The sequence below is a fragment of the Oncorhynchus mykiss genome, chromosome 20 (assembly GCF_057628025.1).
Source record: "Oncorhynchus mykiss isolate SJ-2025 chromosome 20, ASM5762802v1, whole genome shotgun sequence".
NCBI classification, from domain to species: domain Eukaryota; kingdom Metazoa; phylum Chordata; class Actinopteri; order Salmoniformes; family Salmonidae; genus Oncorhynchus; species Oncorhynchus mykiss.
Genome location: NC_143041.1, coordinates 26065790 through 26084408, shown reverse-complemented (window position 1 = coordinate 26084408; position 18619 = coordinate 26065790). Strand labels below are relative to the sequence as shown.

Genomic DNA, 18619 nt, shown 5'->3' with positions numbered 1-18619 from the left:
ACCTGTTGTGGGTCGGCCTGCTGGCGTGGGTTTTGGGGGAACTTCCTCTGGTTCTGTAAGAGCTGTTGGAGCTGCTGTGGTGAGGTGAGCTGTTGCTGCTGGGGGTTCTGCTGCTGCTGCTGGAGGAGGAGCTGGCAGGCCTGGGGGAGAGGGATAGACGACTGTAAACACCTGTTACAACACCCTAAGAAGAGGAGGGCAGTTTGAACACAGCAGATAAAGTGAAGAGGGGTATGGACAGAAGTTGATCTCAAAATATGTTTTAAAAAGAAATTGGGCCTACAGTATAGTCGGAAAGTATTCAGACCCCTTCCCCTTTTCCACATTTTGTTAAGTTACAGCCTTATTCTAAAATTGATTTAAATAAATAAAATAACTCAATCTACACACAATACCCCATAATGACAAAGCAAAAATAGGTTTAGACATTTTTGCAAATGTATTAAAAATAAAGCCAGAAATCCCTTATTTACATAAATATTCAGACCCTTTGCTAAGAGACTCAAAATTGAGCTCAGGTGCACCCTGTTTCCACTGATCATCCTTGATGTTTCTACAACTTAATTGAAGTCCACCTGTAGTAAATTCAATTGATTGGACATGATTTGAAAAAGGCACACACTTGCCTATATAAGGTCCCACAGTTGAGTGCATGTCAGAGCAAAAACCAAGCCATTAGGTTGAAGGAATTGTCCGTAGAGCTCCGAGGCACAGATCTAGGGAAGGGTACCAAAAAAGTTTCTGCAGCATCGAAGGGCCTCAAGAACACAGAGACTATCATCATTCTTGAATGGAAGAAGCTTTGAACAACCAAGATTCTTCCTAGAGCTGGCCGCCCGGCCAAACTGAGCAATCGGCAATTTGGCTTGAATGCTAAGAGTCACATCTGGGGGAAACCAGGCACTGCTCATCACCACTCCCGAATGGTAAAGCGGTCAGTCCCTGGTTCGAATCCAGGCTGTATCACATCCGGCCGTGATTGGGAGTCCCATAGGGCGGCGCACAATTGGCCCAGCATCGTCCGGGTTTGGCCATCATTGTAAATAAGAATGTGTTCTTAACCGACTTGCCTAGTTAAAGAAAGGTTCAAATAAAATCACCTGGTCAATACCATCCCTACGGTGAAACATGGAGGCGGCAGCATCATGCTGAGGGGATGTTTTTCCGTGGCAGGGACTGGGAGACTAGTCAGGATCGAGGGAAAGATGAACGGAGCAAAGTACAGAGATCCATGACAAAAACCTGCTCCAGAGCAATCAGGACCTTGGAAGGTGAATCTTCATCCCAGTCTAACAGGACAACGACCCTAAGCACACAGCCAAGACAAAGCAGGAGTGGCTTCGGGAGAAGTCTCTGAATGTCCTTGAGTGGCCCGGCCAGAGCCCGGACTTGAACCCGATCGAACATCGCTGGAGACACCTGAAAATAGAGCTAAAGGCTAGAGCTGCCGCTTTCAAGGAGCAGGAGACTAATCCGGACACTTGTAAGAAATCCGCTATGCCCTCTGACGAACCATCAAACAAGCAAAGTGTCAATAAAGGATTAAGATAGAGCCGGTGTAGTAGGATTAAAAAGCGCGTCAGATGTAGCAGGGCTTAAACTATTACGGACTACAAAGGGAAATCCAGACGCGAGCTGCTCAGTGACGCGTGCCTACCAAACAAGCTAAATGCCTTTTATGCTCTCTTCGAGGCAAGCAACACTGAAGCATGCACGAGAGCACCAGCTGTTCTAGATGACTGTGTGATAATGCTCTCTGTAGCCGATGTGAACAAAACCTTTAAAACAGGTCAACATTCACAAAGACGCTGGGCCAGACATATTACCAGCACGTGTAAAGCATGCGAGGACCAACTGTCTTCACTGACATTCCTCAAAGCATGCGAGGACCAACTGTCTTCACTGACATTTTCAACCTCTCCCTAATACCTAGAGGGACCACAATAGTCCTTGTGCCCAAGGAAGCGAAGGTAACCTGCCTAAATGATTACAGCCCCGTGGGACTCACGTCGTTAGCCATGAAACGCTTTGAAAGGCTGGTCATGGCTCACATCAACAGCATCCCCTTGGACACTTTAGACACACTCCATTCGCATACCGCCCCAACAGATCCACAGATGACACAATCTCATTCGCACTCCACACCGCCCTTTCTAACCTGGAGAAAAAGAAAACCTATGTGAGAATGCTGTTTATCGACAACAGCTCAGCGTTCAACACCATAGTGCCCTCGAAGCTCATCACCAAGCTAAGGACTCTGGGACTAAACACCTTCCTCTGCAACTGGATCCTGGACTTCCTGACAGGCCGCCTACAGGTGGTAAGATGTCTGCCACGCTGATCCTTAACACTGGGGCCCCTCAGGGGTGTGTACTTAGTCCCCTCCTGTATTCCCTGTTCACCCACGACTGTGTGGCCAAACACGACTCCAACCACGACTCCAACGCCATCATTAAGTTTGCTGACGACACAACAGTGGTAGACTTGATCACCGATAACGATGAGACGGCCTATAGGGTGGTCAGAGAACTGGCAGTGTGGTGCCAGGACAACAACCTCTCCCTCAATGTGAGCAAGACAAAGGAGTTGATCGTGGACTTCAGGAAAAGGCGGGCCGAAGAGGCCCCCATTAACATTGACGGGGCAGTAGTGGAGCGGGTAGAGAGCCTCAAGTTCCTTCGTGTCCACATCACCAACGAACTATCATGGTCCAAACATACCAAGACAGTCATGAAGAGGGCACAGCAAAACATTTTTCCCCTCAGGAGACTGAAAAGATTAGGCATAGGCCCCCAGATCCTCAAAAGGTTCTATAGCTGCACCATCGAGAGCATCCTTACTGGTTGCATCACCACCTGGTATGGCAACTGCTTGGCATCTCACTGTAAGGCGCTAGAGGGTAGTGCGAACAGCCCAGTACATCACTGGGGCTAAACTTCCTACCATCCAGGACCTATATAATAGGCGGTGTCAGAGGAAAGCCCATAAAATTGTCAGAGACTCCAGTCACCCAAGTTATAGACTGTTTCTTCTGCTACCGCACGGCAAGTGGTACCGGAGCGCCAAGTCTAGGTCCAAAAGGCTCCTCAACAGCTTCTACCCCCAAGCCATTAGACTGATGAACAATTCATAAAAATTGCCACCGGACAATTTACATTGACACTGCTGCTACTCGCTGTTTGTTTATTACCTATGCATAGTCACTTTGCCCCCACTTACATGTACAAATTACCTCAACTAGCCTGTACATAGCCACGTTAATCTTATTGTGTTACTTTTTATATTAGCCTACTTGGTAAATATTTTCTTCTTTAACTGCACTGTTGGTTAAGGGCTTGTAAGTAAGTATTTCATGGTATAAATGTGCAAACATTTCTAAAAACCTGCTTTTGCTTTGTCATTATGGGGTATTGTGTGTAGATTGGGGGGGAAACAATTTAATCCACTTTAGAATAAGGCTGTAAAGTGACGAAATGTGGAAAGTCAAGGGGTCTGAATACTTTCCGAATGCACTGTCTATATTAGGAGGTCGACCGAATAAATCGGTATGGCCGATTAATTAGGGCCAATTTCAAGTTTTCACAACAATCGGAAAATCGGTATTTTTGGATACCGATTTGGCCTTTTTTTTCTTCTTCTTTTTTACAACAATATTTAACAAGGCAAGTCAGTTAAAGAACACATTCTTATTTTCATTGACGGCCTAGGAACGGTGGGTTAACTGCCTTGTTCAGGGGCAGAACGACCTTGTCAGCTCAAGGATTCAATCTGGCAGACTTACGGTTAACTAGTCCAACGCTCTAACCAACTGCATTACTTTGCACTCTACGAGGAGCCTGCCTGTTACTCGAATGCACTAAGAAGCCAAGGTAAGTTGCTAGCTAGCATTAAACTTAATCAATCATAATCACTAGTTATAACTACACATGGTTGATGATATTACTAGTTTATCTAGCGTGTCCTGCGTTGCATATAATCGATGCGGTGCGCATTCGTGAAAAAGGACTGTCGTTGCTCCAACGTGTACCTAACCATAAACATCAATGCCTTTTAAATCAATACACAGAAGTATATATTTTTTAAACCTGCATATTTAGCTAAAAGAAAGGTTAGCAGGTAATATTAACCAGGTGAAATTGTGTCACTTCTCTTGCGTTCATTGCACGCAGAGTCAGGGTATATGCAACAGTTTGGGCTGCATGGCTCAATGCGAACTAATTTGCCAGAATTTTACGTAATTATGACATAACATTGAAGGTTGTGCAATGTAACAGCAATATTTAGACTTATGGATGCCACCCGTTAGATAAAATACGGAACGGTTCCGTATTTCACCGAAATAATAAACGTTTTGTTTTCTAACTGATAGTTTCCGGATTTGACCATATTAAATGACCTAAGGCTCGTATTTCAGTGTGTTATTATGTTATAATTAAGTCTATGATTTGATAGAGCAGTCTGACTGAGCGATTGCAGGCACCAGCAGGCTCGTAAGCATTCATTCAAACAGCACTTTCGTGCGTTTTTCCAGCAGCTCTTCGCAATGCTTGACATTGCTCTGTTTATGACTTCAAGCCTATCAACTCCCGAGATTAGGCTGGTGTAACCGATGTGAAATGGCTAGCTAGTTAGCGGGGTGCGGGCTAATAGCGTTTCAAACGTCACTCGCTCTGAGACTCGCTCTGAGACTCTGAGAGTTGTAACGCTGCTTCGAGGGTGGCTGTTGTCGATGTGTTCCTGGTTCTTGCCCAGGTAGCGGCGAGAAAAGGTACGGAAGCTATACTGTTACACACACTGGCAATACTAAAGTGCCTATAAGAACATCCAATAGTCAAAGGTATATGAAATAAAAATCGTATAGAGAGAAATAGTCCTATAATTCCTATAATAACTACAAGCTAAAACTTCTTACCTGGGAATGTTGAAAACTCATGTTAAAAGGAACCACCAGCTTTCATATGTTCTCATGTTCTGAGCAAGGAACTTAAACGTTAGCTTTCTTACATGGCACATATTGCACTTTTACTTTCTTCTCCAACACTTTGTTTTTGCATTATTTAAACCAAATTGAACATGCTTCATTATTTATTTGAGGCTAAATTGATTTTATTGATGTTTATATCAAGTTCAAATAAGTGTTCATTCAGTATTGTTGTAATTGTCCTTATTACATTTATTTTATGTCTTCCATTTCCTAATAATTGCTCCCACAGTTGATTTCTTCAAACCAAGCTGCTTACCTATTGCAGATTCAGTCTTCCCAGCCTGGTGCAGGTCTACAATTTTGTTTCTGGTGTCCTTTGAGAGCTCTTTGGTCTTGGCCATAGTGGAGTTTGGAGTGTGACTGTTTGAGGTTGTGGACAGGTGTCTTTTATACTGATAACAAGTTCAAACAGGTGCCATTAATACAGGTAACGAGTGGAGGACAGAGGAGCCTCTTAAAGAAGTTACAGGTCTGTGAGAGCCAAAAATCTTGCTTGTTTGTAGGTGACCAAATACTTATTTTCCACCATAATTTGCAAATAAATTCATTAAAAATCCTACAATGTGATTTTCTGGATTTTTTTTATTCTCATTTGGTCTGTCATAGTTGAAGTACCTATGATGAAAATTACAGGCCTCTCATCTTTTTAAGTGGGAGAACTTGCACAATTGGTGGCTGAGTAAATACTTTTTTGCCCCACTGTATGTAAAGAAAAAAGTGGATGTGTTATTTTAGTGTTCCCTTTATTTTTTTGAGCAGTGTAAACACACACACACACACACACACACACACACACACTTGAAGTCAGAAGTTTACATACACTAAGGTTTGAGTCATTAAAACTAGTTTTTCAACCACTCCACAAATGTCTTGTTAACAAACTATAGTTTTGGCAAGTCGGTTAGGACATCTACTTTGTGCATGACACAATAATTTTTCCAACAATTGTTTACAGACAGATTATTTCATTTATAATTCACTGTATCACAATTCCAGTGGGTCAGAAGTTCACATACACTAAGTTGACTGTGCCTTTTAACAGCTTGGAAAATTCCAGAAAATGATGTCATGGCTTTAGAAGCTTCTGGTAGGCTAATTGACATAATTTGAGTCAATTGAAGGTGCATCGTGGATGTATTTCAAGGCCTACCTTCAAACTCACTGCCTCTTTGCTTGACATCATGGGCCTTTGTGTTCCTCAAGGCTTTGTTCTCTGACCACTACTGTGATTATTCTAGTGTTGTATAGGAGTATAGCTACTCACCAGCTGGAACTGGATGTGCGGAGGGTAGATGCTGCTCAGCATGGCGATGTGCTGGGGGGACAGCTGAGGGGGGAACACGCCCCCTCCTACAGCCCCCACCCCACCCACACCTCCGACTCCACCCACGCTGGGAGGCGGCATCTGCTTCAGCACAGAACCTGGCACCTGGAACACGAACCATCGTGTTACCATGGGAACGTGGAATATAAAGCATCTTCTGTCCAGCACATTCCATTTCAAAACAGAACATCAGTGAGTGCACTCCTCATCGATTTGGTGAGGTTTTTTTTTTTTATCCATTGAGTGTAGTCACCTAAATACTCCCATTAGCCTATGATCAAGAGCAGGCTGATGAAATAAATCACTTCTCTGGAAACAACGTTTCACAGAAAGAACTTACTAAGAAACCAACGGACCAAAAATATTTTGTTCTGAGCAGAGGTTTGTTTGGGCATATAGGAGACTGATTTACATAAGGGAGTCCCTTGGAAAAAGCCCTGTAAAGGTGAACGTAAAAACAACTGACTACTTCTAGAGCCTGATAAAATGTAAAAAAATATATATAAATAATAAACAAAAGGGTACCTGAGGTGACAGGAACTGATGAGGCACTTGTGCTCGTATCCCTGCGGACGGGTTTATGGGTGGCACACCGGGCTGGTGTCTGGACGGGGGCATCCCACCACCGCTGCTGCCAAACATGTTATGACCACCCTGACAAGGAAACAGAGGGAGGGAGTGGGTTACAAACATGGCTGACTCTTTGACAGACATAACGATGGGGGAGATAGGGTGGGAAATGAGACGATACAACGCTGACACAGAGGAACTGATTTTGGGGGACTTTTTACTTGATGCTTAAAGGGAAATCTGCAATTGCTGCATACATTTTGTTTCTATTAAATGATATGTATTCATTGATTTTTAAAGAACACAATTTATGAGAGATGGACAGTAAGATACGTTTCTATGTACAGGGAGATGTGGTGAAGTAGCCTGTCCCAGATCTTATGAAATAACAACAATAGTCAGTTGGCTAAAGCAGAAACAGATCTGGGACCAGCTTAGTGGTGAAGCAATGAGCCGATGGTCTAATGGAGACAGAGGGACACAGCCTTACTTGTCTAGGGGGGATAGTGTGGTTGTAGAGGGGGGAGGGCTTGTAGACAGAGGGTGGAGAGTACTCCTCCCCAAGGCACCCATCCTGATTGGTGAAAGGCAAGGTCTGCTGATCACAGTGACAGCCAATCAAAGTAGTTTCCCAATATGGGGGAAGAAGTAGGCGAGACAGGGAAGGGACCGGAAGAGGGACACCAAAAGAAGGAGGGCACACGAAGAGGGACACCAAAATAAGGAGGGAACAGGAAGAAGGTAACCAAAAGAAGGAGGGGAAGGAAGAAAAAGACATAGAATAAAGTGTTAATGAGACAAGTGGTACTTGGAGAAGTCAGAGGTTGCGTCCGAAATGGAACTATGTACCATTTAGTGCACTACTTTTGACCAATACCTATAGGGCTCTTATCAAAAGTAGTGTACTATAAAGGGAATAGGATGCCATTTGAGACACATCCACAGAGCGTTGCGATGGTCTGCGGTACCAACCTTGTCATAGTAAGGCCCAGGGTCGCCAGGCCCCATCTCTTTGGAACCAGGTGAACGGTAGACCATCCCTCCTCCTCCCATGGCTCTCTGCCCTCCTTTACGCATCTCTCCATTGTAGTCATTCAGGCCCATCCCTCGCTTCTCTCCTTCCATCTTCTTATCCTGAGGAGGACCAGGGGCCAAGTCCAGAGGCCGCCCACTAGGATCATCACCCTGCAAACACAGCACATATCCTCATCACTACCACCATCATAAATCAACCCCACCAGACCTATTGGCATGTCACGCTCATTGTAATAGATACAACAACACATTTCTCACTACATACAGTATCTCAAACACACAGTGGATGCCTGTGAGCTCTAAACTTAGCCTTTTCTCTGAAACTTACCAGGAGCCCCATGTTGGAGAATTGTTTGTTCATGGGGTTCATCCAGGAGTCTCCTCCTCCACTCTTCAGGGGAGCCTGAGAGACAAACATACAGATATAACATTTCTGGCAGTAGGTTTTCTGGCACAAACAAATGCCATTTTCCCACCAAAAGGCCTCATCAAAAATCCAACTCCTCTGAAGTATCTGAATGAGGCAACCACCATAGAAAACCTAACCTAACCCATTGTGGATGGTGTCCTACCTTGTTGTTGGGCTTCTTGCCCCCGTGACCTTGGCCCCAGCCCCCACTGTTGTAGGACGAGCTGCTGCCCTGGGATCCAACACTGTTCCACACCCCTGCTCCTCCCTCCTCCTCTTCCTCCCAGCTGGGGTGACGCGAGGCCGCCACCGAGCCCTGGTCTCCCTCACCCCAGCCTCCTTCTTGCATAGACTTTGAACCTGCTATGGAAATAACAATGAGTAGCATTATTACACCAATAATATGCTGTGTGTTATGACGACTACTGACGATTTACTCTGAGAATTTAGCATGATCAGAGTGAATAGAATATTATAACGGCCATGGACATAAACGGTCGCTGCTCACTAGAACTCGTCACTGCTCTGTGGGCAGAATGGCACTAACTTCATGACAGTCCGCTTGTAGTTTGCCAAAGGGCACTTCAAGGACGCAGACCATGAGAAACAAGATTATCTGGTCTGATGAAACCAATATTGAACTCTTTGGCCCGAATGCCAAGAATCCCGTCTGGAGCAAACCTGGCAACATCCCTACGGTGAAGCATGGTGGTGGCAGCATCATGCTGTGGGGATGTTTTTCAGCGGCAGGGACTGGGAGACTCGTCAGGATCGAGGGAAATATTAACAGAGCAGAGGGAGATGAGAGATTCTTGATGAAAACCTGCTAAATAGCTGTGCAGCAATGGGAGAAACTTCCCAAATACAGGTGTGCCAAGCTTGTAGTGTCATACCCAAGAAGTTGAGGTTGTAGTCGCTGCCAAAGGTGCTTCAACAAAGTACTGAGTAAAGGGTCTGAATACTATGAAAATGTGTAAATTAGTTTATTTGTAATTTGCAAAAAAATATTTTTAAAACGTTTTTTGACATTATGGGGTATTGTGTGTAGATTGATGAAGGGAAAAATCAATATACTACATTTTAGAATAAGGCTGTAATGTAACAAAATGTAGAAAAGGTAAAGTGGTTTGAATACTTTCCGAATGCACTGAACCTAATCAGACATCGTCATGTCTTTTTGAGGCTTTACAGTAGTTAGTTTCCTTACCAGATTTGATGGGGTTGGGTGAGGGGTTTCCCCAGCCAGAGGTGTTCTTCCCAGGTTCCTCCCCAGGGTCTCCCCAGCCGGTGGGGGTCTCAGTGGGCTTCCCCCAGGCTGCAGTGCCGTTGTCCACCGGGGGGTCTGAGGGAGAGCCACCGTCCCAGCCAGACGATGGAGCTACACACATGGGCAGAGGTAGGGATGTATCAATCAGTGATACAGTGGTGTGATTTATGTACTGTGCTCTATAGGTTGATGGGAAAGACTGATTTCTATAAGCCTTCCACTCCGCATGTCTATTAGGTAATAGGCTTAAATCTTATATTTAAAAAATCTATGTGAACGGTCCAGCACATCAGCCTAACAGTTAGTCTCTTACCCATCCCTGGAGCTTTCCCAGGTCCAGGTCCATGGCCAGGGTTGATGTCCCTGCCTCCCATCCCAGTGGGCTGCCTCCCAGGCCCAGGTTGCTGCTGTAGAGCTGGAGGCCCAGGCTGCTGCTGTTGGGGCGGTGGTCCTGGTCCCTGGCCGTGCATTGGCAGCTGCTGACCAGCGGGAACGCCGTTCTTCTCCCACAGGTTGACAGTCTTGTTATTAAACTGGCTGGGGTCTCCCCAAGCCGACGTGCCATCGTCAATGTCCATCTTCCTGCTAATGAATTGTGGTGAAGGTTCCTCCCAACCGCTGGACTGCGGCCCCTCTCCTCCGTTAGGACCGCTGGGGATGGGTCCGGCCGTCCAGCCTGAGCTGCTTTGGTTTTGGGCCTGGGGGCCCGATGGTCTCCCCCAGCCCTCTCCTCCTTGCATGTCCCCTGGGTCCAGTGCTTGCTGCGGTAGCGGCTGCTGCTGGGGCTGTGATTGGTGCTGCTGCTTTTGTGCCATGGGGCCTTTCACAGAGGCTGTCTGGCTGTTTGGCATCTGTGACGGGTGCATTTTCCCACCCCCCCCTCCACCCCAACGCCCCTGGTGGGGTTTGCTGCCCCCCATGTCCACACCTGCCCCTCCTCCACATGTACCTCCTGCCCCCCAGGCTCTCCTAGGGGCTCCCTCGTCCCAGCTACCCCACGTACCGACTTCTGAGTCTCCCCCACCTTTCCTTTCCTCTCCCCATGCTCCTCCTCCACTGCTTGATTTGGCCTCTCGCTCTCCCCAGTCCCCCCCACCCCTCTCCCTCTGTCCACCACACCCTCCTCCATCCCTCCCCATCTCCTTCCATCCTCCTCCTGTCCCCTTCTCCTCCTGGCTGCCTCCCCAGCCACCACCTCCTCCTCCACCTTGGTTACCCTGTTGTCCATTATCTCCCCAGCCTCCTCCTCCACCACCTCCTCTACTACTACGTTCCCTCCCTCCACCCCACTCTGATCCTTCGTTCCCCCATCCTTTTCCTTGGCTCTCCCCTGGTCCTAGCCCACCCCAGCCTCCTGTAGGCTTCCCCTGGCCTGGTCCAAGGCCTCCTCCTCCTCCCATACCTGCTCCAGTGGTCATTGACGCAGATTGTGTGACACCAGAAACATTCCTCATGTTGGATCCCGGGTGAGGTGGTCCTCGGTTGGGTAGGGAGTTGCTGCAACCGCTGCTGCTGTTACCACCACTCTCCCAGCCCTCCCCAGAGCCACCAGAGGTCCCCAGGGAAGGGTTGGAGTTCAGGTTTGGAGCTGAGCCAGCGAGAAGGGAAGGAGAATCAGTAGTTGTAGCAGAGCCAGTGGAGTACTGAGAAGACGGACCAATGGGAGGTGGAGAGTTTTTGGATGAAGCAGACAACCCAGAACCTCCTTTTCCTGGTTCTAGGTCCCAGGCCACGTTCTGTCTGATCTGGGTCTGGCCCCAACCCGTGTTGGAGAGGACGCGCGGGTCCAGGTCATTGCGGCTGAGCATTGCCTGTAAGGCCACTTCAGGGTTGGGTGGTGGGGGATGGGAATACCGGTGGTGGCCATACCCATGGTGTTGATTGTGATTGCCGCCACCTCTGGAGTTTCCTCCACCGCTGGATGAAGAATGACCTCTTCCACCCCGGCCCCCCCCCCACTCCCCTGTGTCCCCCTCTGTCCCTCCGTCCCCCACTCCAACTCCCTTCTGATTGTCCAAAGCTCTTGTTGTAGTGGTGGATGATTTGGGAGAAGAGGCGGCGGCAGGGGGGTTGCCGATGCTGCCCCCGCTGCTGCTGCTGCTACTGCTGCGGCCGCCGACACCACCAGCCTTCCCTCCTGAATTGCCAACTCCACCACTTCCACCCATCCCACCTGAATTACCTCCCCAGTCTCCAACTGAAGACCCTCGCTCTCCTCCTCCTCCTCCCCACCCTCCCTGAGATACCCCGGCGGTCTGAGTGTTACCCCCACTTCCAGCGCCCCAGGCTTTCCCTCCATTACCCCCCTGAGCGTTGTACCCCCACCGCGAGCCTCCACCACCCTCAGCAGCCCCGCCTTCCCAACCATCAGTCCTTGAGGCACCCGTTTTGGAGTTAGCAGCGGGGAAAGGCTGGCCTCCCCAGGAGGAAGAGGTTTGGGAAGCAGAGAGGTTGTCTCCCCCGTTGCCTCCTCCCCCACAGTCTATATTGGCTCCCTCCCCTGTCCCCGCATTTTTTGGTCCTGCTCCGGTCTCCAGCGCCGCTCCACCCCAGCCCCCGTCCGACGGGTGCTCTCTTTCTCTGGATTGCATTTGGTGAAGTTGGTGCTGATGAGCGGATTGATTCAAAGCTAGAGGTGGGTTCCCCAGGGCCGGGGGAGGGTTGTTGGCAGACAGAGACCCAACCTGGCTCTGGAGGAAGGAAGAGGGGGGGGCACCTTCAGAGGAAGCTGCCCCAGCTCCATCCTGCTGCACTAGGGCAGGCCAGGCAGAAGGGTTGGCATTTGGGTTGAAGTTGGCACCAGGGATCCCCCCACTGCTACCAAGCGAGCCATCAGGGCCCACTGGCAGAGGGGAGGATTTGGGAATGGGTGGCAATGACGTCCCTGGGGCTGCATTCCCTTCTACAGGACCCTGTGAGGCAGCAGACCCCCACACCACACTGCCGGACAGCATACATTCATTGGACATTGAGAACGAGGAAGTGGGTGAAGGACTGCCAGGATCCCCACCTTTCCATGAGGCACAGCTGTTCGGCATTCCACCACCGCCCTCCACCGACGACTCACTACCGCTTCCTGGCCCTGAAGCTCCACCTCCTCCACTCCCGTCGCCAGGGGCGATGTTAGGCCACTCCTCTAGGTCCGAGCCGTCCACAATGACCTTCTCCCTGCCCTGAGAGGAGGGCAGGCTGCCAGAGCCCGTCCCCCACGTGGAATTTGCATAATTTGAAGTAGAAGAAGCAGCGATTGATGATGAAGAGGATGATGAGGTGAGGGGCAGTGAGGGTGCAGCTGGACCCACATAGCCTGGACTGGAATCTGGACGGGAAACAACAAAGACACGAGAGACACACACATTGACTGCCGCTCAATTTTTATGGACTTGGACAAAGAGAGAACAAACAGTTTTCCCCAAAACGGTCTACCAAGACAAAGCGAGTAAAGTGGGATGCACTTCTAAAGTATTCAAACAGAGCCTAACTTCGCATGATGCCCCATGTCGACTCGTGCCAGACACCCACCTGAGGCAGCAGCCATGGTTGCGTTGAGGCCGTCTCCCCCTCCGCCCCCTCCACCCAGTAGCATGGAGGACAGCGGCGGCTGGCCCCTCTTCAGTAGCACTTTGTGGTCTTGCTGGCAGCGGAATCGCGGGGGCACTTCGCGGGGCATGTAGCGCTGGGGGGCCTGGGTGCCTGCTGTGGGGGGCTGTCCGTTGGCCACCGCCGGCCGCTTCGCATTGTTCCCGCCCTGAGGGGGGGTGCCGCCTGCAGCCGCGGTGGCAGGGGAGGAGGATGCCGAGGGGGTGGGTCCAGGGCTGGGGGAAGCAGAGCTGGGGGCAGCAGGAGACTGGGTGGACAAGGGCTTGGTCAATTCTGGCACTGCATGGTGAAGGAGAAGACAGAGAGAAGTTAGTAAGGAGTATAGAGGACATTCAGCATAAAAATGGTGATATGAAATTAAAATAATATTTCCTAGTGGATAATAAAACCTTTTATCTAGCCATCATCGTACGGCAGGGTAGCCTAGTGGTTGGACTAGTAACCAGAAGGTTGCAAGTTCAAACCCCCGAGCTGACAAGGTAAAAATCTGTAATTTTGCCCCTGAACAGGCAGTTAACCCACTGTTCCTAGGCCGTCATTGAAAATAAGAATTTGTTCTTAACTGACTTGCTTAGTTAAATAAAGTTAAATAGAGTCAAATTGCCACATGCATCTAAACAATAGACCAGACCTGGTTCAAATACATCAAATACATAGCCAAATATACTACTTTCATTTGAAGTATTTTGAAATAATTGGCTTGGGTTATTTGAAATTGGTTTGGGCCATGAACAGGGGTATTTGGAAATAGCCACGGGATGACCGTTGAAACTATTTAAGGTTCTTTATCTATCGGAATATCTGTAGCTACTTTTTAAGTAAATAACTGCAGTCAACTTCTGCCCTAAGTTAGGAGATAAAGCAGATTGCGTTGTTCATTTCACCCTTCACATTTTTCATTTCGAAGCTTACTGGTAGTCCCCAGTCACATGGTATATGTTTTTAAGCACATAACGACGAGAGACTGTTGACTGTTGTGCAGCACTTGTCAGGAAATCTAATTACAGTATGGAAATTACAACTTTGCCAGCTAGATATCTTATAACTAAGTTAACTGTCTAAAATGTGCTAATTGCTCTGCAGTTGTACATTTGGTTTGCTCATTTAGTGGCTAGTTAGCTAGCTTCTTGCAAAATTAAGAGTCTTGGTAACAGCAGAGAATCCCCTCCTGGATCTAGAGTCTTACGGTCTAATATTTGCTTTGTGCGTACAGCAAACTGAGTAGCAATTTTGCGTTACTTGTATAACTTTAAGAGCTGGGATGTCTGTCCTGCAAATTGTTTGTCAGAGACTGCATAAAATGTTTTCAATGTGTTCATGAGCATTTAGCTAGCATTCCCTATGGGATTTTACATATACTTGTTAGCATTGCTAACCTTTGGGGTTCGAAAATAGCACCCCTTGTGTTCAGTGCCAGTATTACCAAATATCCTGGGATCGCACAAGGATTCCAAACACATTTCAAATAACCCAAGAGCAAATCAGACCGGAGTTAAAATGCATGGAGTACTGCAATATTTGTAGGAGTATTTTCAAATGCATGTCAATATTTTCCAAATGCATTCCCTAATATGTACAGGGGATACTGGTACAGAGCCAATGTGTTGTACCGGTACCCCTTGTATATAGCCACACTATTGTTATTTTGCTGCTGCTCTTTAATTATTTGTTACTTTTATTTCTTTTTTTTTTTAACTGCGTTGTTGGTTAAGGTTGTAAGCATTTGACTAAGGTCTACACCCGTTGTGTACAGGGTGACAAATACGGTTTGATTTAATATATTCCAATATTCAGTTACTTGTGAGAAGGATGGAAGAGGGAAAGAAACTGTGCTCTTTATCTGCTGGATAGTGTGTCACTGGAGATACAAAGCACAAAGCCAACCGCATAAACAAACAAAGCTCAGGCACCCAGAACCAAAATCATGCGTAATTGCATCAGATGCTTGATTAAGTTCTGGTGGGAGAAATATTAGAAAAGGTACTAATGAGACAAGCGAAGTCTCTTGCAAAGTCTCCACCCCTCCGAACAGAAACTCAAGACAGTTTTGGGCAAGTCCATGAGCCAAAGATGCAAGCACTTGCGAAATCGTGATTAATACAAATGATCAGTGACGAAAAATCTGCATACTGGAACAGTACTAAGTTCCTCATTAGGTGTCGCAAAAAAATGCTAGCGATGAGAACGACAAGACCGCCATAAGCAGACAGAGAAACAGGTGCGACGTTGTGAACATTGCAACCAGGTGAATCTAGCAGAGGACACAAAGACACCACTCACCTTTGTTTTTTTGCTCTGCAACCTGAAATAAGACAAAAGTACATCAAAAGCCAAATACGGAGATATTAATTAATTTGTTAAAGACATTCAAGTGAAAGACAAACATAACTGTATGAACATCAAAGTAGGACAATGAAAGAGTCAAATGTGTGGCAGTGGCACTGGCTGGTTGGAGTACTGTGGTCTGGACAGAGTGCCAGGCATAACAACACTAATCAACAATCTATTATTACATTTCATTTATTGAGATGTGTTGTGTGTATTGTATACAACTTTGCAATACTGAATATACCCCAGCTGGCCAGGTCATCGCAACTTGGTGATATCATGTAGCCTATAATCTGGTTCATCAGAATACTATTGTGTCAAAACAAAAGTCCTAAGAAAAACAATAAGACTGCAACAAGTTAAACTGAGCATCCTTCTGGGCAAAGTTGTATGTTGGCGTGGAAATACATCTTTACCTTCTGAGATGCTTCCCTTTTCCTTTTGTCGTCTTTCTTCCTTTTCTTGTCTTCCATGAACTACTGTTCCCTGTCCTGATACTCTTTTCTGGGGGTGAGAGGAAATAGAAGAAACACATTATAAACAGCAAACCAGTGCAACTGTCCTTAGAACAATCTGTATACTGGCTTGAGCCACAATGATTTACAAGCCTAGGGTTCAGAAGATTGCTTGGCAGGTTCACTGTTCATAGGGTAATTATCCACATAATACACCTGCAGGAAATTTCTGGCTAATCCTCCCCTCCAAGCCTTGTGATTTAGCCAGTAAAAGGATGGAGTGTCTAGGTCTTGTTCTAAGCTTCGAATGCTAAAGGCCCAGTCCTGTTGACAAAGCAGGGACACACTTTCTAATGCCTTGTTTTTAAACTATGACTTAACAGTAGCTAGCCTATGCCATGACAGCACTGTAAGGGATCTGAAGTATGGCTGCCTTGACACACCTATTAAAATGCAGTTACTGTTTCTAAAAGGCCAGATATACTAAACGGGTTGATGTTTCTCTTAAGGAACCCATAAGTAAGCATTCAAATAAAAAACGGGGCATGTAACGTTACATCACAAAAAATACATGAACAGCCAGCACACTCATTGTTGATAAGAGTCAAGGTGACACATCGCCACGAACCCAATGCTCTGAAAATGACCTGTAAAGGCAACAAAACTGATCATGATGCGAATGTGCAGCTATCTGGCCCTTATTTATCAGTGGCATAGTTAACGTTAGAGGCTATGGCGGCTCACTATGAGCCACAGTTGTCATGATTTCGGGAGCTCGGGGTAACTACTGTCAGCCTAGTTACGTTAGCTGCAACAGCTATCCTTCATGCACGCACGTAACCTTTCGTGCATGGGAATAAGCAACATAGTTCGCTAGCTACCTTTGCAAGTATGAAGGTGCAACAATTATTACAATGTAACTAGCTAATGCTAAACCCTTCCGATGGTGGCCATTCAGCAACCGTGGCTAACAACCAAAACGCTTCATGTCGATGGATGTTAGCCATCGTTTGAAACTATGGGGGGCTAAAAATGGACACACAAGGACAACAGGCTCAGATCACGAAACCGAGGAGCTAACGTTATCTATCCACGCAACACAGGTAGTTCACTGACTAACGGTAAATGGACCAACATCTTCATATTTTAGTGTACGCGAGATCTTGCACCGACGCTATCAAGGTAAAAGAGATGTAGCTAAATTAGCTATCTGCTGTGTCGACCAACTACACACCCTGTAACTAGTTGCTAAACTAGCTAGCAAGCTAACACCAAATTTGTTTTGTTTTTTAAATACAAGTATGCCAGCATTTTCTGCAGGATTACTACCCAGACTCCGGATTTATATTGCTACATTGGTCTGCTCGTGACTGAAGTGAGCGCCAGAGAACTCCTCCAGAGGCTCACTCGCGCGACGACATCAACTCTGTAGCATGCTAGCTAGACATATTTTAGCACCGATGTCGACAGAAAATTGCTGCGTTGCAAGACTGTTAGCAATAGCCTCTTATCTATGGAATATGCATATTATTGCAAAATATGCATGCAGTTAACCAACAACTTTACAAATAGTGACGAAGATATACTCACCTCAGGAATCACATATGAAATAGAGCTAGCTAACTAAAGCTAAGATTATTTCCTCTTTCATCTGTGGCTAAAGTGCTTCAGTGCGAAATCCTCGGTTTTTTTTGTCATTCGAGGCTACTTGAAAATCAACAGCCCCTAAACGAATAATGAAGTAACGTTATGTGGCTAACAAAGAAATATACTTGTTGGTGCTCTTGATTTCTAAGTAAGTACTATGATAATGTAAACCTAGCTAATGTGCAGAAGAATTCGTTTTTAAAGCGCTGGAAAGTCAGTTGGTTGACGGTCGGCCATTTTGCAGCTATGAATCGAATGTCTCGCCAGCAGCAAGCTCTCTCTGGTGGGGGTGAGGGAGATTTTTGTCCTTCAATTAGACAACTGTGGAGTTAGTTTCATACAGCATCATTACCGTTAGACAATAATTCCTTCGTCAAATAAAATACCAGTTTTAATGAATGTCATGGGTTGATCAAGTATGGACACTGTGTGCTGTTAAGGGCTGTCTTTGTAATGACGTCGTATTTAAAAAATGTCTGCCATAAAAATGTTTTAATTTCATGGATTTGGTATTCTAATTGAAACGTTGAGGCCCCCCGCCCTTCCCATATTATTTAGAGGCATTGATTGTAAATTTACTTTTTTGTGCTGCAGTATTGACTAAACCCTGAGAGTGGCGCAATTTCTTGCTCATTTTCTCCCCCAAATAATCCGCTCGTTTGCTGTCTGTCTGCGAGGCGTTTGTGTTCCTTTTTGTTGAACTTGTCAGGGATACAGTATTTTGGTTGCAACAGTGGTGAAATTCCAATTTGAACTGATTATAACTTAATTTCAAATGTACAAGTACAATTGTCTTCTTTAATTACTTGGATGCTGTCTTCAACTTATTTTTGGTCTATCAAGAAAGAGAGAAGCAAGGAAAACGAAATAAGGAGTGATGGACAAAGAAAATGATTGAGCAGGTGAACCAACAGAAGACAGGCTAGAGGAAAGAAGGACCAGGGAAAGTCAGGAACATGGGAAAAACAAAAATATAAAAGCAACATGCAACAATTTAAAC

At 46.5% G+C, this 18619-nt stretch overlaps 1 protein-coding gene across 6 annotated transcripts in view; it reads right to left on the bottom strand.

Moving 5' to 3' along the window:
• Positions 1–18077, bottom strand: part of LOC110498761 (trinucleotide repeat-containing gene 6B protein) — a 40605-nt gene extending 22528 nt beyond the window's left edge. For 2 of the 6 annotated variants that reach the window (XM_036955978.2, XM_090211915.1), the window contains exons 1-13: positions 17563–18077; positions 15934–16021; positions 15470–15491; positions 13112–13468; positions 9903–12908; positions 9530–9700; positions 8486–8685; positions 8242–8316; positions 7851–8063; positions 7369–7476; positions 6834–6962; positions 6249–6413; positions 3–140 (exon numbers count right to left, since the gene is read on the bottom strand). In XM_036955978.2, coding sequence (XP_036811873.2) covers positions 3–140; positions 6249–6413; positions 6834–6962; positions 7369–7476; positions 7851–8063; positions 8242–8316; positions 8486–8685; positions 9530–9700; positions 9903–12908; positions 13112–13468; positions 15470–15491; positions 15934–15990 — 4641 coding nt within the window. In that variant the 5' untranslated portion in view covers positions 15991–16021; positions 17563–18077. The remainder of the gene's footprint in view (positions 1–2; positions 141–6248; positions 6414–6833; positions 6963–7368; positions 7477–7850; positions 8064–8241; positions 8317–8485; positions 8686–9529; positions 9701–9902; positions 12909–13111; positions 13469–15469; positions 15492–15933; positions 16022–17562) is intronic. The other 4 variants (XM_090211916.1, XM_090211917.1, XM_090211918.1 and 1 more) reach the window with 2 other exon arrangements.
• Between the last annotated feature and the right edge of the window lie 542 nt (positions 18078–18619).